Source organism: Harpia harpyja, chromosome 12 (genome assembly GCF_026419915.1).
Source record: "Harpia harpyja isolate bHarHar1 chromosome 12, bHarHar1 primary haplotype, whole genome shotgun sequence".
Lineage (NCBI taxonomy): Eukaryota > Metazoa > Chordata > Aves > Accipitriformes > Accipitridae > Harpia > Harpia harpyja.
The window spans coordinates 29954376-29977175 of NC_068951.1; the positions used below are offsets into that span (position 1 = coordinate 29954376).

General features: G+C 38.7%; 2 protein-coding genes across 2 annotated transcripts in view; one reads left to right on the top strand and one right to left on the bottom strand.

The window, feature by feature from the left end:
• Window positions 1–42: 42 nt before the first annotated feature.
• CPB1 (carboxypeptidase B1) lies at window positions 43–21233 on the top strand. The gene is given in 14 exon segments (XM_052803538.1): window positions 43–113; window positions 220–295; window positions 1944–2068; window positions 4502–4601; window positions 6085–6134; window positions 6136–6184; window positions 7534–7639; window positions 9904–10013; window positions 10112–10127; window positions 10130–10189; window positions 10926–11010; window positions 11012–11149; window positions 19474–19553; window positions 20775–21233. Coding segments are annotated over 14 exon segments (1254 nt in total). The 3' UTR covers window positions 20963–21233.
• NCBP2 (nuclear cap binding protein subunit 2) overlaps window positions 10595–22800 on the bottom strand; it is a 28579-nt gene continuing 16373 nt past the window's right edge. Inside the window, exon 5 of the transcript XR_008237490.1 lies at window positions 10595–10615. The gene's annotated coding sequence lies outside the window, so the exon portion shown is untranslated. The remainder of the gene's footprint in view (window positions 10616–22800) is intronic.

The window sequence follows — 22800 nt, forward strand, 5'->3', positions numbered from 1 at the left end:
ACACAGAAGAACTGAAAACTTGGGGTTTTTCTTTAAAAAAAAATGTGGGTGCTCTTGGTTCTCATAGGTTTCTCAGCTGTTTCTGCTCACCAGCAGGATCTTGCTTTTGATGGGTAAGAACAGACATCAGGTTTTATATTTGCACAATTTCTTCTGCATGAGCAAAAGCCTTTCAATTGACTTACCTGTTTCAAATCCAATCTTCTTCTCCCCTTTCAGGCAGAAGGTGTTTCATGTGATTCTGCAGAATGATGAGCAGGTGGAAATCATCAATTCCCTTGCCAGCAACATGCAGGTAAAGAACTTGGGGAAGGGGCTATATTGCATTTGAAAGGAAAATTTCTCCTTTTGTTCAACTAACATATATCTTAAAAAAGAAAAATCATGCTACTGAATTAAAGACCTAATCTTGATTCCATTCAAGTCAGCTGGAGTGTTTCTTCAGAAGGAACAGGACAAGGTGATAAAGTTAGAGCTATGCAAATACATTCCAAGACCTTCCTAGAAAGTCTGGTTAATGCAGTCTGAATATCGAAGTGCCAGAATTTATTAATAGAATAAGTTAATCTGAAATGCTGTATTCACTGTGGGGTGCTTTCAAGAATGTATTAGATAAAACATGGAAATTCCAACTACCAGAACTTTTACCATTATAGGCAAAACATTTTGCTCATGTAAATAATCTAAAAATCCATACTCCCAACAAATTGAACTTTTCTTTGGCCTCTAGTCTCTCATGTCATATTTTCTTCTCTGACTTTCCTTTAAAGCTTCCTTTCTCTCCAACCAAGCTGCATGTTTCTTACTGACCTTGATGTAGATATATGATGACACAATGACATGAGGAAAAACAATAAAGACAGCAAATGTGTTTTCAATATTTCTCTTCAGCTTTGATGTTGTAAAATAGCTGTTGGTGAAAAAGACACCATTATCTGTAGGATGAAAGGATGGTATTTTTAACAAAGTACAGATGTGGAGAACCATCATCAACAGACTAGTATAGCGTGCTGGAACAGTATCCTGTAGAAGAATATACTATTAGAATGGTGCTGCCAATATTAAGAAAATTAATATACCATGCTTGCTTTTAATTGTGTAGTATAAAGGGATTGTTCATTTTCTTCTTCTTTTAAGCAAAGCAAAGATCCCTGAACTACCACTGTTATACAAAGCAATCAGTCAGGATTGATGTAGTAGTATATCCTGGAATAGTCATCTCACTTGAAGACACATAGTTCATTAATACACCCACCAGACCCAATTTCCTTTACATTCACAAGATGAAAGGCTGAAAAGGCATTAGGTTGGTAAAGAAGCTTTGCTTTCATTGGCCTTTAACAGGGTGCTAAATCCAGAGGTCTGGAAGCTGACTTCAGAAAAAATAGGTGAAATAGTAATAGCACTGTTGTTTGTCCACGCTGAACTAAACATCTTCTGAAGGCTGAGATTCCTCATACCAACATTAATGAACCGAGTTTTAAAAGCACTCATACAGACAACAGTCTTTCCCAGCTGATTTATGTAAAGTATTCATGTAGCATCCCTCTGCTACTGAGTCAGGAGTCCATTTCTGTATAATGCTTATAGGCAAAAACCTCCAATGAAATTTGTACAAAGAATGAAAGAAGTTGTAAAGATAGTTATAATATTCACAAGTCTGTATGCACTCACATGCTGTAGAATACTTGGCATTTGTGAAACTGTCACTGCCATCTCCAGAATTCTGCCATATAAATTGCAGGGCCTAATAAAATCTTCTTAATCAATTTCCAGTTAAAATTTAGGTTGATACTTCTGGCAAGCAAGATTGGGTCAGTGTAATAAGATAGGAATGAAATTTGGTACATTAATCACAATCAACATCACACATACACCCACCTAAAAATCACAGCCATTTGTATATATTTATTTGTTTATGTATTCATTTGGCCTTCTTTCAGGTTGACTTTTGGCAGCCACACTCTGTCACACTGGTAAGGCCAAAAATGCAGGTTGATTTCTGAGTTGAAGCTGACAAGTCTTTTGAGGTTGAAGATCTTTTGAAAGAAAGTGGAGCAGAGTATAGGTAAGTTTGTTCTCAATACTGTATTGTGAACAGAAGATTAAATAATGCTGAACATCTGTTTGATCTTTTCATATTGGTCAACTGATCTTCCTGTCACAAACTTCATCCCTCCTGTGGATGCCTGGGTTCAGCTTTCCTATGGCAGTTCAAATGGAGTGTAGCTGCTCTGCGTTAATGGGGTGAGGTGAAATGTTGATAGATGTAAGAGACAGGAAGCAAAGACTTACTGCCAGGAATTTCCCCGAGGTAAAAGCTCACTGCAGTACACAAGGCTGGAGTATGGAGAGGACCAGAAGGATTTCCCGCTAAAGACAAAACAGCAGCAAAGGTCTAGAAAGAGCCAGAAAGTACACCAGATGTGTTTGCATGATAGTATCAGGGAACTGAAGCCAGAAAATGGTGAGCCCCAAGGGCCACCATGAAGGGCTCCCCACTGAGTTCTCTAAGCTGTAGAACAACAGCTAGAGGGGCAAAAAAACCCAACTGGTGACAAAAAGACGACAGTTGCCAGGTGAAGGGCCAAGGGAGTGGGGAGAACAGATTCCCAGGGCAGCCTTGGGCTTACTCAAGTCACACAGCAGATCAATGGTAAGGATTTCTCCAGAGAGCGAGCTCTTAATTGTCCTAAATATTTCGTAAGTATATTACCCAGAAGTAAAAAAGCCCGGAGCTTCCATGCCCAAATACAACCGCAGCATAAGTGGTGGGAATAGGCCGCACTGCCATATTACACATCCCTGAGAAAGGAAGCATTGTAGTGAGTAGCACTAATGGGAGAGTAAGAACAAAAGAGCAAGACCAGGCAACTGCTTATACTTCATATGTTCCAGTCACTATGCAAGCATTAACCGAGGATGAGAAGTTGACTTTGGGCTGGAGTGGAGTGGTATCCTCTGTCTTCATCTCTCCTTTAGCTCCACCTCAGCATTGGCTCAGCCCAGGTTGATTATCAAGCTTCTTCAATGTGTAATGGATATTCTGTCAACATCATGTACTTGGACACTGAAAGTCAGTATTACTTGATCAAATTCTTACAACTTCTTTTGGCTGAGTGGAGAGTTTTTGTCTCTCAGCCCCATTGTGGTTGCCACTAGACCAAACTCCTTTGTTGGTCACCACACAGTTCTCGTGAAACATAACTTTTATGATCTGCTAAATCCAAGGATAATCCATCCCTAAACTCACTGGCTTCACGTTAACCATGTCTGATTTGGATGCCGCTGGGGGAACAGAATCTAAAAACACTCTAGAAGAAATAATTTTCAATAATGCCACAGCCCACATACAGCACAGGAATCCAATTTCAGTGGAATTTCCTCTTTGGCAAAGGAGGAGTTACTCTACATGTGTTAGTTTTTCCTATAATATTCATAAACTCCCTCAGGTCCATGCACAAATCTTTTGATTGCAACAAAGGCCATAATGTCTGGAAGGCGTCCCTGACAAACTTGAGTGGAGCGTCCTTGTGACAACCCAAGCTGTTACAATTCTTTTGAAGTGAAGCTGCGGTGCCATGACATCATGTCAATGTAGTCATTTGCACTGTTTGTTCTGAAGGCTGGTGGTGCCTCACAAACTGGCCTCCCGCTCTTCTATCCAAATCACAAACGATCAAGGACATATCCTGGATGAGTAAGATTTGTAAGAATATTAAGACAAGCACTGGAAAAACAAGAGGACTTCATTTTTTGATAGCCAAGGTTGAAGTACAAGCAAAAGGTCCTTAAGAGTATACTCAATGATGAGCTGTGCCTTTGTATCAGCCCCAGGGAAAGATGAACAGGAGAGATCCAACCAATCCAGACAGGATGCTGGGGTTTTCTTGCCATTGTATGTTCTATTTTAATAACCCACGTCACTTGCAGTAAAGTAGCTTGTAGGATGGATAATGCCACCTGCAATAGAGCTGCCAAACCACACTTAAACTTTGGAAGCTTGGTTTGACAGAGAATTTCATTACGCAAAAATCTCTGGGTTGCTGCATGGGGGTGTTACATTGCTGCAGTCTAACCCTCCTGCAGTGCCCTAAGTTCAAGAGAGGGACCTTTTCCTATTGAGGCAGAGGCAACCTGGCAACATGAGGTCAGCCCAGAGCTCATTTTCTACACACACTCTGTCTCAGCATTGCTATTCCTCCTAAACCAAACTGTTGGCACCCTCGAGGTTTGTTAGTATGGGAGTAAGTAGGCAGGTGGTAATCAGGAGGAACCTATTGCTCCCTGATCATTCTGGTGGCAAGGCTGAGGCAGGAAGTAGGTTGAAACTTGAACCTAATATATCTTATTTTCAAATGCATAAATCAGCCCCCCAATTTCACTTCACAGTCCATGCAGCCTTAATTCCAGGAAGACCCTGAAATGTCTACCTGGTGCTTACTTTCCCGCTAGCAAGTTGTATGTTTCTCTTCACACTTTTCATGGTGCCTTATTGCAGAGTTCTGACTGACAACCTGCAGGCAGCACTGGACGCCCAGTTTGACAGCAAAGCTCATACCACCAGACACAGCTATGAAAAGTACAACAGCTGGGAAATGGTAAAGTCTAAAAGGTTACCACTTTATCAGCTCGGTACCTTAGCCTCTGTGGTCAAAATGGCCTCTGATATGCTTCCAGCCTTCTTCCCTTTTCCTCTTCTGTTCCATCCATTAATATGATAACTCCTTCTCCAAACTCTCCTTCCCCTTCTCCTTTATTGCTCATTACAGAGTTAATCTGTATAACCCATCCCCCTACAGCTATCTCCTCTACTTCTGCTCCCAGTGCTGCAAAGAAACTTTGGCAGAAATCCAATGACCAGGCTGACATGCTTCACTACTAATTTGCTCTTTCCTTTTCACTCCTCCTCCCATCTCCTCTGCTAAAGAACTTGATTCCATTCCCTGCCCCAATTCTAACTCTTCATCTTCCACTGTAAGCTCTCCCCTCCTCCCTCCTTTTTTCACAGCCATGCTCATTTTTCCTGACATGTAATCCTGACCATGTCACTCTTCACACCTTTGCAGTGGCTCCTTATCGTCCATTGCATCACAGTTCTTAAAAGTGTGACAATCTCCCCTTCACATCTTTCCTTGCAAAAATCTTTCATTTTTATGCCAATCATTGCCCACTAAGCACCTGTTACATTTTCAAACAAGAAAATTTGTGTTTCCTCTCCAGGTGGTATCTATAGAACATATACAGAACTAATCGATTTTCTTCCACGTGAACTCTCCTAAAAAAAAGAAAAAAAGTCTCCTTTTACAAGTCTGTTTAAAAATACGAACAAAAGCTCCTCTGACTCTGCAAAGGTTATTGGCATGAAAAAACCACCAACATCCATAATGTCAACCATTATTTCTAGTATTTCTTTGCCAGTTTGTCTAGATCTGTCTGCTGTTTCCTGACTTTTTTCTTAGTTCATAGATAGCTCTTTGCACATGAAATGCTTTTTTGTGTGGATGTGACAACTTTTTTGTGAGCTTCTGAAGGCACCTGTAACAAAGGGAATCTGTTCCAATATTAAGATAATAAAGGCTGTTATTACTTCCCTTAAATAATAAAAAGAATGAAGGAGATATATCCTTTCTTTTCTATCTGGCATTGCTGGACTGTTCCTACAAATCCCTGTCCAGTACTTCTGTCAGTAATTCAAGAATGATGATGAATGAAAAACATTATAACATGTACAAGATTTAAGGCATTCAATCTACTTAGCTTAACAAGAAAAATGGTTTTCTTTTGTTAAGAGAGTTTAAGGGGTAAAAAGGCCATAACTATATAGGGTCAGCATTCAAAGGGTTTGGTAATCCACCAGCCATACTCCAATGACAGGTTTAGATAAATTCATACTAGAAAATCTTAGAAATTCAGACATATAGCTCTAGTACAATTAGGAATTAATTCTTGGAAATCTACAAATGGTATTAAATATTAGGTCAAGTTAGATGCTCAGGAGGACCGTTCTGGCTTGAAGTCTGTGAATTAATTAGCCTGGACCTGAGGAGAGACATCAGTAAATTTAACCTCCTTATGAAACAGATAGCTGCTTGGACTGCTGATATTGCTGCTCAGAACCCAAACCTCGTCTTGCAGTGTAATAGGGGAAACATACAAAGGATGGCCAATGTACCTTCTCAAAGTAAGTGCTTTGATTTCTCTGTGCCAGACTTTTTCTCTATTAACCTCCATAAGATTATGATGTCTATTGAAACACCAATGATGCTAAGATGGTTATATACATTTTGCAGAAAATCTAATATGATTTTTTCACTACTACTATGATTTTTTCAACTTTTAAGACTTTTTTTTAAAAGAGACATAATGAATTATTAGAAGTTCAGACATATAAATTCAACCACACTCCTGAGAGCTATTTGAATGATCATCTACCTTTATGTTCTCTCCATCTGTTGTTTGTAAACCCATTTACTCTAAAAGGATCTATAAATGTCAGTCTCTCTAACAATAGGCAAAAAATTTGTTTGTATCTTCATCATATATAATTTTGTGCTGGTTTTGGCTGGGATAGAGTTACTTTTCTTCACAGTAGCTAGTGTGGGGCTATGCTTTGGATTTGTGCTGATAACAGTGTTGATAACACAGGAATGTTTTTGTTATTGCTGAGCAGTGCTCACACAGAGCCGAGGCCTTTTCTGCTTCTCATCCCACCAGCGAGCAGGCTGGGGGGGCACAAGGAGTTGGGAGGGGACACAGCCGGGACAGCTGACCCCAACTGACCCAAGGGATAGTCCAGACCATATGACATCATGCTCAGCAATAAACTAGGGGGAAGGTGGGCCAGGGGGCTGCTGCTCGGGCACTGGCTGGGCAATTGTTTTCATTTGCATCATTGTCTTTCTAGGGGTTTATTTCTCTCTCTTTGTTATTTTCCTTTTCATTACAATTTATGATTATGATTATTATAATTATTTCAATTATTAAACTGTTCTTATCTCAACCCATGAGTTTTCTCATTTTTATCCTTCCTAGTCTCTTCCCCCCATCCTGCTGGGGAGGGGAGGAGTGAGCGATCAGCTGTGTGGTGCTTAGTTGCCGGCTGGGGTTAAACCATGACAAATTTTTTGGCATAACTCTTATGAATAAATAAGATATGATGACTTAAATAAATATGAAAGGATAAAGATTACTTGCCCAAAATTGCATAAGCATTTACAATAATATATCATTCAGGCAAACAAGATCAACTCTTAAAGACATTGCAGGAAATAAATCAACAGTGCAGAATAATCAAATAATTGGTGGGGAGAAGCTTATCTACATTAATAAAAATGAAATTATTAAGAGTCTATTGTTTTAGCTTGAATATCACGGTCAGCTACATCTAAGAGCACTCCACAGATTTCCATTTAATCAAGGAATGCTATATTTGTATAAAGTTTGACTTTTTAGGTCAGCAAGCTGACTGACTTGTTCTGCATACAAATTATTTTGTTCAAGACCTGGTTTTTTTGGTTTTTTTTTTCCTAGATGGGAAAAAGTGGTCCAAATAAGAAGGCCATCTTTATGGATTGTGGTTTCCATGCAGGAGAATGGATCTCCCCTGCTTTCTCCCAGTGGTTTGTGAAAGAAGTCAGTAAGCTTAATGACGAAAAAATATTTTACAAAATGCAACTATGTTTAAGAAAATCTTAAGTGAGCAGCAAAAGGTGAGGCCACTGCAGATTGCCTTTTTACCTCTAAATACCTGTCCACACATCTCTTCTCTCACCTCAGATGATAGTTAGGGTGTAACTACTTAGACCAGATCTTAATGGTTGGACCTGTAATCTTTCAGCAGCTTAAGACTACCTAAAAGCATGTGTAAGAGGTACTGACAACTATGAGGGTTACTTACACAGTCTATAAATTCCTTTTTGTACCTGTAGTCAGAGAAAGGTGAGAGATAAGCAAACAGGTCTAGTAAGGAGTAGGGAATAAGGAAATTCAAGGGCGCATCAGAAGGCATCTGAATACACGTCAGAACAGCCATCTTCCTACAGCGTCAGGTGCTGTGTTCCCTGCAACCAGCTTTAGTCAGTAAGGCAACAGAGAGAGTGGAGACCTACCCTCAGCAAAGCACACAGTGCAGAGGAAATGTACCCAGGAGAGGAGGGAGGAAGACTATAGATGAAGCTCCCTAAACTCCACTCAGGAAGAGGGAAATGCATATGCATCCCTTTGAGCTGCCACTTCAAGCTGTACAGAATGGTTTCTAAAACATGAAACCATATTCAGGAAAGAGCTGCACAAGTGAAATTAGGTTCACTTCAGGCTGGGATACTTTAGGCCTTGAATTAAACAATTTTATCTCCTTTGTCTTTTCCTTCTCCTCACCACCACTATAAAGCAGGTGGGAGTTATCAAATGCTGCACAATCTTCTCCACAGAGAAGAGGTATATTCCCCCTCAGCAGGGGACATCAATCAACTTAGCAGAACAACTCACTGATTGAATCTCAAATTTTATAAGAATTCCTGCCTGAAGATTAAGAAAAAACAAACCCAGAAGCAGCAGCTGGGGTTTAAAACCCAAGTAAAGGAAGGTCAAAGTATGTGAGTGAGCCACTAGCAGAGGCATTGGTGGCAAGTATAATCTCAGTCTTATCAGACAGCCATGTGGTTTTGTGTAGGGAGCAGTGGAAATTGAATGTGACATCTCAGTAGAGTCAATGGGAATGTGATTTCATTATCTCCTAATAAGGCTGCAGACAGTATGTGCTACCATTTTTCTCTTAGCAATTCACGTCACTACAGCTGTCATTTTCACTGTCTGGTCACTTAATTCATGGGTATACCTGACACCAGCAGTGGCTCTGCTCAGTGGATCCAAGTGTGGATAGGCAGAAGTGCTTTAAAAGCGCAGTCCTCTGAGCATCATCAGCGGTTCACTTGGGATTACTTCTAGACATAAAAGTAAAAAAAAACCTAGACAAAAACATGAGCAAGGTGGATTGTTATATGTATTTCCAAAAAACCCCAAGCATAAAAAAACAAAACAGGAAAAAGTAAGCTGTAGTGATCTGAAACTTCTTTTCTAGATTCTACATCCAACCTTCCTACCTGCTACTTACAGGACAAAAGATGCCCTTCTCTGTTGCATTGCTCCCTGTGTTGTCCTTTATGTCTGTGCAAAGTAAAGGAAACATGGGTGTGACATACTTCTTAGAGCAAATTTCCATGATCATTGCATGCTCCCTCAACACAGATATAAATCTGTGAACAAGCATACAAAGTGCCAGGCCATGAACAGTCAGGATATACAAGTTTATGGCAGGAGTTCTTATGTCTGTTATTCAATGTATGTGTCTGGAAAAGTGCAGGGAAAAATCTGCCTCCCTATGAACACGTGCATCCACAGCATTATGACTGCAAATGTGTAAGGATGTTCTTTGGAAATATTCTTTAAAATTTTGGTTATTGATGAAATTTGTCTGCACAAAAGATATAAAAAAATGGGAATAATGATTCTTCCTTCTCATAAATTAAACCCAAACCTTTAATGTGACAGGGTGTAGGGAGAATACATAGACAGCAACTTTGCTCTGCCTGTAAACAAGAAGCTAGTAGATGGAAATCTCTTTCCAGTGATTTATTATCCTATTCAAGATCGACATTGCTTTACCATATAATTTAACTACGAGAATGAGATGACTTTCTAACAGCAGTGTGGTTTGAGTTAGTGTAAAGCCTCTAAGTATATGTAATATCACAGAGCTGCCATCTCATGTGGTGGAGTGACCTAGATGACTTTGCCCACTACATTCATTAATTCCTGACCCAGACCCAGGCCTTTAAATACACACAGGGGATACAGATCTATGAAGGCACCATCAGCTTTTTCTACTCTTCTCCAACTAAGCTCTTGAGACCTATGGAGAAGATACTGTCATGACCATACTTCTCAATAGCTAGGACTTCTATGTTTTGCCTGTTGTTAATATTGATGGTTACGTTTACACTTAGACAAATGTAAGTACATTCTTCTTTCTCAAGAAGAGTATTGCTGGAAAAGCCAACTGTTAGAACTTTCTCTTAGTTTTGATCTATGCTTCACCATTCTATTTCAGGACCGCATGTGGAGAAAGAAACCATCAGCCATTGCACTGGTACAGATCCCAACAGGAATTTTAATGCTGGCTGGTGCAGTTAAGCGTCTCCTAAAAATAGCTGCAAGCAATTACACAGAGGTGCAATAGCCAAGATGCCTAATTATGGATTTTCCCTACCTGATGGTTGGACCAGCTCAAGCTTGAGTGAAGACCACCAGTATAGCATTGTGGAGTAGCTTGTGTTCAATTTCTGGAGCAGTTTGGGGCAAAAAACAGATTTGGTTACTAGCATCACCACTATGGCTACTTCTATAAACATACACACACACACACACACGTGCATATATATAGACATATATACACTTACACACATGTATACACACACATATACATATATACACACACGCATACACTTCTATGAGTTCAGAATAGAAACCAAAAGAGTTTTCTTCTGGTTGGTTTCAGTCGGTGGCGAGAGGTCTCTTTTGAGGGGTTTCTACTTGGCTGTTTCCTGGAAGTGTCCTAGAAATGGGGGAGAGATGCAAGGAGAGGACTGTTATGTACTGAAGCAAATCAATATCCCAAATCACTTACATAATATAGAGCTTTACATCAATACTCATGTTCTTCCAACTAGGCACACAGGGCATATTTATTTAATGCCATGTCATGTTGCCCAGTGTCTTAACTATGCAATAAAATATTCTCTCCTCTGATATGGCATGTGTGTCAGTAGGATTTCCAAGGCTTATGTACAAAAGTGGTGTAACATGACTCTCCTAACAACCAGCTTTTTTCATTAAATACTCATTGAATTCACCTTTCTTCCCAGCTCTTGGGGCCTCAAAAAATCCCTGTGATTCCACTTACTGTGGCTCTGCACCTGAGTCTGGAAGGGAGACCAAGGCTTTGGCTGATTCATGAACATCTTTCTACAGTCAAGGCATACTTGACGATTCACTCCTATTCCCAGCTGCTACTGTTTCCTTACAAATTACCACCGAATTAGCAGAAACTGTAAGTCTCTTTGTCTTTTTGACATAACAAAAAGAATAAGTAAAAATCATCACTTGCTACTTGGGTCCATTTAACTTCAAGCAGTTTCTTTAACATCTGGAAACAATCTGTACTGCCAGTTTTTGAAAAAACTTAGTCTTTCATAGCAAGAACAAGGGAAACCATGATGGCTTCAAGATAGTTCAAGCACAAGATAAACTTAAGAGCCTTATTTAATTTCCGCATACACCATGAATTTGCCACAAGGTCAGGTTTGTCTTCCAGTCATGCTGTACAGAAATCCACTACGCTGTGCAGCACTGCTTCTTCCTGACTCAAGAGGTTGCTGTGCATGTAGCTTAAATACATTACATAGAAACATTATGCCCTGTATGTCAAGCTAACAGCTTGATGGATTGTAGTCACTATGAAATGACTGAACTGGTATCATCAACAGCAGACAAGGATCTCTGTCTACCACTCCGTACTGAACCTTAGTTCTCACTGAATTAAAATGCTGAAACTCCTATTGATACAGGTGCAGGACAATGAGGCAATTTTTGTCAAAAGTATAATTAAAAACAGTTAGATACAAAACAGGTTAAAAGTTTCAGTTCTGAGGCCTTTCTAAACAGGCCTGGATTCAAACACACATTTCATTTGGAAGAGGAGAGGATGAATGTGGTGTTTTAAAGGACAAGACCTCTTTTATTCATCCTAGCGAAAGGCCACACCCTAATGCCACTTAAGTGAGATAACAACAGTCTGGAATATATATATTTTTTTCCTATCCTTAAAAAACACAGAGGGGGTTAAAACTATTAAATGTGTATAAAAGTTGTAAACATTTTATAAGGCCAAAAATCAACAATCATGAATAATAAAATTACTTCAGTTCTCTGGCATATTAGCAATTAGAAGCTGTTGGCAGGGAAAACAACATAGCAAAACAAAACAAACATATCTTGATTCCTCCTCTTTCCTGGATTCTGCCAAAAGTCCAAGGCAACAACACTGTGTGTTGCTTTGCTGGGCAGGTTTGACAGATTTATGAGTGCTCCCAAATAGATGTCATCATTCTGAAGCACAAATACAAACTGGGGCCAACAGCGGTTTCCTGTTGCATTTTTTACAGCTTAAAAGAGAGGACGAAATTAAGATGAAGATTTTGTTTTCTTAATTTATATTCCAGAAATTTTTAGTTGTAATTATTCCAGGGAACTGCAGTAATTTCTGGTCTTCAGTTTTTACAAAAGCTTCACATTTCACACATTGCAGTTCAGTCTAAAGTAATAAAACAACACAAAACCCTTGAAGCTGCTTTGTTGTCAAGAACACAAAGTTCCCATGTGTTAAAAATTTGCATGACATTCTGCCCAATTTTTTTGAATCAAGAGCAAATGTGATGAAACATAACTAAAAGTACAGCATGTTTCTCACAGTATTAAATAGAAAAAGTTTACATTGACAGCTCATTATTAAAACAATCCTTAACAATAAGAACCTATGTGCTTTTATAGGTTTTCAAATTCTTTTATTAAATTAAAATTTTATAATAGCAATGTTCTGTTCTAATACACAGTAAAATTTAATGAATCACCCATACTAAGGTTCTACAATTTTTATCAATAAGAACTCTCCTTTCCTGCCATAGAGGACAATTCTGCTATTACCATTCAGCATAAAAAAAAAATAGCTCAGGAATGCAGGCTATATATGTCTCTTCAACCATTTGATTTCACTTTGTAAGTTAGTCTTTCCAACATCACTTTATCCTATATTTTAAATCAGGCACATTGATCCCAGGGGGAGTTCCATTATTTTCCACTACAAAGCAATCACAAATCTGACCACCATGACAAGGTGACCTTATGAGTGTTTTTAACATCTTAATTAAGGGAAAATATTTCCTCTATTGGTGATCCCAACAAAAAGACAGCAGGATCCCAGAGGTGTTCAACTTGTGCAGTATCTGATTTTAACAAGGAAAGACTTCTTGCCAAAAATCCTTCTTTTGGAGAATGAGATCAGAGTATCACCCAATCAACATTGCCTGTAGTTGAGATAATTAAACAGAAAGGGCCTAATTCACGCCAATGTCAGTGAATTAAATAGAAAGACTGACTTCAACAGGCTCTGGGTCAGGTTGGAAAGTGCCGCTTTTCAGGTTACTTCAAATAACTAAAACACATTCATTTAAGCTGTGACTAAAGAAAATTTAAGAATTTCAATCAACAATTGTACTTGCTTGAAATGAGACAGCTAGAGAAAGGCGTATTATTTTGTATGCCAATTGTGTTTCATGTCTAAAAGTTCTGTCTAGATTTAGAATTTAGAGAAATGCTGAAGAACGAGAATCTCAACTTTTAATAGAAATTGTTTGGGCAAATAAGAGGATCATAAATCATTTTGCAAATGAAGAAGCAAAATTTATAGTGCCATTATCTTATCTTAGATGTTATTTTTACTCTGACAGATCTAATAAATTAAAGGAAATATAGTTGCAATTTCTTATCTCTTTCAGTGAGCAACTGGACATGTGCTTAAACAAAACCTCACGTCTGCTTATCATTAACAATATTTTGTTCCATTGTATTTAAAGGTAGCATAATACCATGGGGCTTATGCTGCATTCCAGTGTCTGAGATACAGAAGGGCATAAAAATTGAGTAATTTGAGATTGAAGACACTAAGTCTGCAGAAGAGAAAGATGAAGAGAATGCTTGTACCTTCCTTTCCTGCAAGCGTACTGAACAGTGTGTCCTTGGGGCTCAAAAGACTTTTTCTGTTCACAGCCTCAAGAAATCACCAGAAGGCATAAAACTGTTCTGGCTTTGGTTTCTCAGGTAGAACAGGGCACTCTGAGAATCCCAGACACCCTTTTTGCTCACTGCATTGCTATAGCAAATCAGAACAACCTCAAAGTTATTGTAACTTACTTTAAGTCAGGGATTAGAACTATCCCTCAACCACCCCCAGCCCTGGGGTGTAAAATATGATGAAAGTCACGTATGTCCCTTCCTTCCCACAACTTCCCACTCTTGTCCTTAGATGCAAGAGGATCTCTGAGGTTCTCAACCCCACAGCTCACAAGGATTTTCCCCAAACTCTTCTCCCTTTATTCAGGGTTGTTGTTTTGTTTCCCTTCCCCCTCCTGGGGTGTTGCACAAAACAATACTTGAACAACAAAAATAAAAACACCCAAGACAGGAAAATCTGGATCAAGAATTTCTCAGAAGTTACGCAATATTCTTGTGCTGACACCCTGAAAGAAATGTGTACTCCTTCTGGTGAATCACATTTTGCCTGCTTCATAATCCTCTTGACTCATTCTTGACTATACCCTGGAGTGTTACCCTGCACACAGAATACACACTTGAATCCATCTCCTACAGAGAACAGAAGCATTAACTTTTCACAATTAAAAAATGTGCTTGGCAAGACCAGTATCTCTCCATACCCTCAAAAAATTCTTTTCATCTTCATTTTACTACTCACACTTTGTCCTCTTGCAATAAAGAACTCTGTATTTAATCACACTTTTCATAAACAGTGCAGCCCATATTGTTTAATCTGTTCATATTTTGGCCTTAGCTTCCTATTAGGTCACCCTATGCTTTCCTCATTTTCAGCAGACAAATCTAGTTTTATCAATTCTTGTTTGTATATGAATGATTTGACAGAGCAGAGGAATGTGTATTGCACCCCTCCTTCCTTTCCAGGTTCAATTCCATCTCTCAGTTAAACAACAAACTCAGCGCCAAATACATGTCTGCAGCCAGCTCATATTCATTGTCAGATTAATGTACGTATATTATTACAGTTTGGCATGCTGCAGAATATTATATTAATTTACAATCCAAGATCATTTTCTAGACATGGGATTTCAGTTTGTATTACTTGAATGCATACTGGCCACATTGGTTATTGTTTCAGCTCACTGAAATTCACCTTCCATATCGGGATGGTCAAGCATTTCATTTCCTTTTGAGTGCTTAAAATAGGATATAGTAGAAAGTGGAGATATGCCCAGAGTCTGTACAGCCTTCAAGAAGAGTGAATTTCAAATATATTGCATGACTTTGTGAATATCAGTCTGATTATTTAACTTCATCCCTGGGAGCAAAGTCTTTTCACTCCTGACTTTATTCCTGAATGTGTTTAAGATATATAAAGACTTGTGGGTAAGAATTTTTGAACAGCAAAAGAGACTACATTTGAACATCTAAGAGACTTGGACATACCAATGAGGAGTTGCAACGTATGCTGTTGTTTTATCCATGCTGTTGCAAAGTCCTGTGATTGTACTACTTGTTACAAGTAAATATTGCTAAAGTCAACTGGGAAGCACAACAAACAGGAAAGTGGGCAGAAAAGCAATATTTGGAATTGGCTTCACAGCTCCTCCAGCAAGTTTGCCACAACAGATGTCCCACAACAGAACTGCTCTGTACTGGCAGTCTTACAATTGTGAAAAGGATGTTTTTAGTAGCAGCATCTTCCAGATGAAGCTCATGTGTGAATCTGGCTGAAAGACAAGAGTCTCCAAAAGGTGTAGGGCACATTCACCTTAACTCAGTTACTCTGGAAACCCTCTAACCAGGGATCAATTTCTTAAACACTCTGTGAAACTGCCACAGAGAAACAGGCTTGCAAAGAAAAAAGAAGCATCATACTAAAGTCCTCCACTTGGCTGGATTCCCCGGACTCTTGGGGGACATGTTTAACTATGAGCAACAACAGAATAGTGAGCTAAATTACACATCAGTCTTGTACTCTTTTGAGGGGAGTCTGTTTTTATTGGCAAAAGGAGAAGCCTCAGAAGTTTAGCTTCACTTGGCTAAAGCTGACTTTGCAAATACACATTTTCAGGCTTTCATTACAAAGGAAGTTGAGAGTCGCTTAAGTAGCACATGAGACCGAGATGAAGTGAAAATACAGCTTTAAGCCTCGGGCAAATCAGTTTGCAGTCCAGTGAGGGAAGAGAGCAAGAGGTCCAGTCAATCAGTGAAAAGGCTTCTCCAGATCACTGTCAGACTATGAGGGCAAAGGGAGTTGTCCACATGCAGCAGCTGCATAATCAACGTCCCTGAAGTGTTTCTAAACAGCCACAATTTGCTGGCAAATTTAGCCTGATGATACAGAAGTAAAATGAGGGAGATGCTCCCCCCAAAATTACCTATTAATACGCAGAAGGTGCTTAGCCTGATAATTTATCTTGTTCGGTCAAAACTCCAAATGAGGTGAGAAAGTGAGGCCAGTAACGTATCTTTCATTAAAAGCTAATAGCTGAAAAAATAGGTTTAAAGGTTGTGAATTATGTAAGATAATGGCAACTGAGAACACAACTCTGCTGTCTCACTGGCCCATGCACTCTGTACACTAGATCAAGCAAAATATTAGTAATTGCTGTGTAAACACAGATGGGTGATGAGCGCAGGGAATACTACCTTCTGCTGAAATGACCAGCTCTGTGAGTTCAGCTGCAACTCAGAAACTGAAAAGCCATTTCTGCTCCCAGTTATAAGGTATTAATTTGGAGTTACTTCTAGGACTTCAGGGCACCAGTTGTTTCTCTGCTACTGTAACTCTCAGCAATATTTTCCTTGCAAGAGTGGGATTCTTAACAGTAAAACAAACAAACAAACAAACACCAAACAAACCACAACAATTCAGTTAAGCCAGTTGTGCAGAGACCTAGAAAATCACTCAACAGCAAAGAGTATCCTCAAACGTCAAAAAGATACCGATGTTTCTCCTTGCAGCTGTATTCCAGATAACATAGAATCATAGAATCATAGAATCATTTCGGTTGGAAAAGACCTTCAAGATCATCGAGTCCAACCATTAACCATGCCCCCTAAACCATGCCCTGGAGTACCCTGTCCACTCGCTGCAAGCTTGAAAATCCAAACCACTTTTCAAAAGCTAAATATCACTTTCCCTTTTGGAAAATGTTGGGCATTATTTATATACCTCTGCATAAATCTCACGTTATTTCCTTTTTATGGAATGTTTTGAATTATTGTGCTATTTAAAAAAAAAAAAGAAAAAATTTTCCTCATATTTTGTATTTATACTCACAAGTATTTACTTAATTTGTATTATTCCTGCTGGTTTACATTATATTATTATAATTAAGAGGTGACTTTAGTTCCTATAAGGTTAATTATTTTTTTTTTTACCTTCAGGTTTTGGACTATAAATCTATCAGGAAAGCAAATGGTAGAGAATCACTTAAAGGAAAAAAAATCAGATATCAAAACTTCTGATAAAGTTTCATTTCGTGATGAAGTCATAAATGCTCAGTCATGTTTTTCACTTAGAGAGGGTCATTTAAAATACCACCTCAATCTCCAACCTGGACAGCTTGAGAAAGTTTTTTATTTGGATTCCAGGCTCTTAACAGCTGGAAATCTCAACTGCTCTTTCTACAAATCTCTCTTTTTACAACTTCCTGGCCAATAATACAAAATCCCTCAGGTAAAAAAATCTCCTGACATGCTTTTTCTCATATATGTTGTGGTATGATTTAAAGGTATCATTTGTCAGCTGAGTGAAAGGAATGCCCTATTCTTCCCAAAGAGCAGCTCTGCTGTTCTACTGTCCCTAGTATGCAATTTACTAAAGAGAGAGCAAATACTAGTTACCAACAAGTCCGTACATAGTATCAGACCATCTTTCCAAATTTAATTTCCACTTCACACATATCTGAAAAGAGGAAGAATCAGATGAGAATTAAAAATTCATTCACTGTTGAGAGAAGATTTGACTCAATCTCAGCTGCTGATTAAATGCATACACTGTAAACAAAAGACGACCGAAGAAAACCTGGTATCACTAGCAGATAGTAGTCTCCAACCTCCACAATTCCCTCAACACGCGTTAAAAATTATTGTGGATTTTAGAAAAAATCAGCTTGTTAAGGGATTAAAAAAACCCAACCAACCAAAAAAACCCCTTACTTTGGAAAGCACTCAACTACCCTAATCACTCTGAACCAAGACTGTGAAATGCAAGGCAATAACATTCTTCCTACAACTGCTTGTGTTTGGACAGTAGAGAGACCAGAAACCAAATCCCACATTCAGGTACAGCCAATGTTATAGGTGGAAGGACAAGCTTCAAATACTCCTTGGTCTATCTTGTTTGAGTATTCTTAATGTGTTAAATGACCAAATTCCTACAGTGAACTCCCATAATTCTAGAACGTTCAAAACCCAACATTTGGGAATGGGGAAGCACTTGCAATTCTGCAATAAATTAGGCTGCCAGTGCTAATGCAAATGTATTTTGATGCCCTTTTGTAGAAGCTGAGAAAACTCCCTCAATTAACTAAGATTTTCTAAACACATTGTCCAATACACCTTTTTGAGTAATTCACAGGAACACTTGAAGCATAAGGATGAACAGAGAATATTTTACAATATATCTTCCACTGGGAAGTAAGCCAGAGTATAACCTACAGAGAAAGAAGGGGCTTGAGGAAATTCCTGGAATAATAAGTCATTCAGCTGCAAGCTGTAAAGAAAGATATGGCAACCCATTGCTTATTCTTATACTGAACATCTGCTTTCAAAAATCATTCATATTTTTCATCTGTTAGTAATAGTTTTCATGTTTTATTACCAACATGCTGTATAAAGAAGAACTGGAAAAGCCACACGTTCCAAAGAAAAGCCTGTAATTTTCCTTAATGCAAACATACAAAGCTTCATAGTACTATTGATGGGCCTGATCCAACCCTCACTGAAATCAGTGGGAGTTGAACGAGTCCCTCTGTGCACAGGAAATTAATTGAAATTAATGAGACTACATATGGTTCCAGGGTAATTTATGCCTTTTCTGGCTGTTAATATTTATAAGACCTTAATCTGCTTCCACTTGTATCAGTGTTCAACTCCACTGACTAAGCTGACTCTACTCTGAATTTATAGCTGCATGAATACAAGGAAGACTATTGTACGTTCACAATTTACTGTACCAAGTTATTACTGTTCTCTAAGATTCTCTTATCTCTAAATAAGATTCCTTATTTAGTTTTACTCTTGTACAAGTTTCTTCTAAGTATAGAAAATCCCGTTACCTGTTGTCCACTTACCTATCCAAACTATACTGGACTATACAATGGGCTGTACATCAGTAGAGCAATATGCAGACTGGGCTATACTCCATTAAAGCTTGGAGTTCTTTACTGATAAGCTCTTTTCACAACAGGACAAGCTGTGCCTTGTCAGCTACTGACATCTAGTCATCCTGAGAGGTGAACAATAGTTTTCAAACAAAAACTTCTCAAGCATGGCTTTTCAGTTTATTCAACAATGTATTTGCCTAGATTCACACAGAAAGCTTCTGAAAATCTGCATTTATCACTTTTCCTACAGAATTGCTCGTGCTGCATCCAAACAGCTGGCCAGTTTGTATAATACCAAATACACATATGGCCCAGGAGCTAGAACAATCTGTAAGTACTGGCCTAAATATACTAGCCATCTATATTAATTGCTACTAAGACTATCAAATGCAGTTTTCTAGTGATTCTTGTTCCTCTTCCTAAGTAGGCCCTTTCTTTCTTCACATGCATATACTCAGCGGTATATATGGAAACTGTCATTTCTAAAATATGGGATGATATATTCCTTAAGGATCCCAGGGAGTGTGTGACCCCCTGGAAGGTAAAGTGATGTGGTAAATTGTTTAGGAATTCATGCTATGCACATGAATTCCTAAATCATACACAGCTTCTATGTAAACATAAAAATCTCGACCTGAGATTTTCTGCATTTCCAGTATCTTCAAGTCAAAGTGAAAAGATGATGTGAATCCTAAAGAATGGCTTCAACCACTATAGTAACACAGATAATTATTTCTTTTACTTTGCATTACAGTCTGAGAAATGTACTAATTACAGTTCCATTCTTCTACCCTTCTTGGAAACTCAGCTGTCAGGATATGACCTTGGCAGTGTCAAAAGCTGAGCCGAGGTTGCCAAATCTAGATTTCTAGAACTTTAATATCTCCTATATTTAAGACCTCTTAGTTTACTTAAATATGGAAACTAATATCTTTTCCCTATTTCTCTTTCCTTAAATAATTTTAAAAAACCTTTAAAAAACACTTTGTCCCAATTTTTAGAATATTTATGGAGATTTTTCCTTTAAAAATGCTTTGGTAATGCTTAGCAATTCTGGAGGCTCCTTCCTTAGCAAAAGAGACTGCCTTCATTCTACCAAAGTACTGGAAAGGGAGAGTACCATTTGTGCAGAAAAAAAGGAGGAGCTGATATCCCAGATCTGCAGTTCTTTCAGATCTGTATGAACCTCAAAAAGCTACCCAGTGAGAGGGTATTTGTTTCTGATACCAAATCTTTCTAAATGACCCCATGCAAACATGCCATTCTTCTCCTTAGACACTCCTCCCATGGTCTCCCCACAATATTGACGAGGAGGCAGCAGTTTAGCTTGTTTACATTTGCTTGCATGCGTCAGCTGGAACGAAGCTCACAAACAGCCTAAAATCACAGAAGCTTTTCCATGAGCAGGAGAAATCAATCAATTCACTGAATATTCCTTTTTATCTGTCCTTTCTGCATTTCTGGCTACGTGACTTGACTCCAAAGTATATCACATTTCAATGCGTAGCCACACTTTTCCAGTTAAGCTTTATTTTATTTCTTAATCAACAGATCCTGCTGCAGGGGGCTCTGATGACTGGGCTTACGATCAAGGCATCAAGTACTCTTTCACTTTTGAGCTCCGAGACACTGGTAGATATGGTTTTATTCTCCCTGAAACTCAGATAAAGCCAACCTGTGAAGAGACTTTACTTGCTGTTAAACATATTGCCAATTATGTCCTTGAGCACTTGTATTAGAATGGAGTTCTAAAAACTATTAAAGAAGGCTTTATTCAGAGATGTCTTCCTTTTTATTCTTCCCTAACAATAGGTTTTTATTTCTCTTTACTTAATGTTCTTAGTCATATCCTTAGCCCATCGTAGGTCAATAGAACTACAAGTTTGTCAAGAGAAATTGTATCTTTTATTAAGGCAAATGATATAGTCGGGGGGGTCTAAAAAGAAAGAGCACAAGAAGCTTAATCAACTTAAGGTAGAAGTTGCCTTAATGATTAAAATTATCTTTACATACAGCAGACAGGCAGAACATTAGAACTTACACAGCCTAAATCCTAAGCAGAATGAAAACAGCTAGGTGATTCATATAAATGCACTTTCACCCAACCATTCATTGCCTTAATGGCAACAGTAGCAAGGAAAAGTTCACGTCACATACTTTTAAAATTATATTAGCTGTGATATGCTCTTGTGAATTTTCTCAAAACCCACCCTGGATTGCCCCATCACTGAAAACTAGTTTGGATCTGAGGTCACTGCTAGTCCGATCTGAACTCGGTGCTGAAGCTTATAATTACTATCAGTTTTAAAGACCAAGACTTGATACAAATCATGCTATAAACTACCCTGCATTTAAGGCGCTCACACTCACTACAGTAGCCTCTCTCAGAATATTCTCAGAGTCCTGGTACTCCCTGGGGCCCCACATGTTCCTACTGTCATGAGCGGAAGAATCATAAACAGCCATAAAGACTGAGTCTGGTGATAAATGATTAACTGTTTCTTTCATGAGAAGCTGTAAAGAATTATCCCTCCCCCCCCCGATCAATTTTCTGTACAGGTAATGTGGGTCTGATTGGGTCAGAGTGAGTGAGAGTGATAAATAGACATTCCGGGCAGCTTTCTCGGGCAGCTGCAGAAAATGTGTTTGGCATTTATTAATGCTGTTTAGAGCTTGGCTAATATGGGACACACTCTGCAGAAAGATGGGGAAAAACCTTAAGTCAACACAGAACCTGGCTGATCTCCCTGCCATTGCTGGAAGCTCTGAACAAAGACTTCTGCTGTCCGTTGATGCTCCTGGAATTAGCACCATTTCTGGCAGGTCCCTAGCTGATGCACTCAAACCAGCATGAAATGCATCTTACAGAGAAAATGGTTCTCCCAAGAAAATCACCAAATTCAGACCTGCCAAAAACTATGTGTTCTCCTTTTTTGCCTCTTCTCTGTGGAGTGAAACAGAAAGACAATGTCCAATTTAAAATGACACTTTCATTTGCATGTATAAGAAAAAGAAAGGAACACATCCACTAGCCCACTCCAATTAGCCCAGCAGCACTCAAATTAAACTAGTCCTCACACACAACTGATCCATCTGTTTTTGATCACTGGAGAAACTGAACCCATGTGTGAAAGTAGCACATACCAGAAAAAAGACATGTCATTCTGTTTTGCAACAGAAGTGGGGGGAAGGATAGTCAACATTATTAAAAATAGCACAGGATGCAAGCAGAACATACCAGCCAGAGCCAAACATGTCACAAAGGGCAGGAAAATAAATAACTCAGAATATAAAATATTTTGGCTAATTTTAACTAAGTATTAACAACCACCCAGGGACTATCCTGACTATAACTGTATTATTTGGGAAGATATCACAGACCCTACACCAACTGCAAGGTGAATTGTTGATACTCAGCATCGTTCATTACTAGGAAGGCTCTTTATAGGACTGCAGGCAACAAAACACACAGTTATAAATACAGTTGAGGGGTAGGTCACAGCACCCAGCAGCTCCAACAGTGTTAGGGTTATCCCAGTTAACTTAAAACTGTGACTCCAAGGCAGAATATGGCACA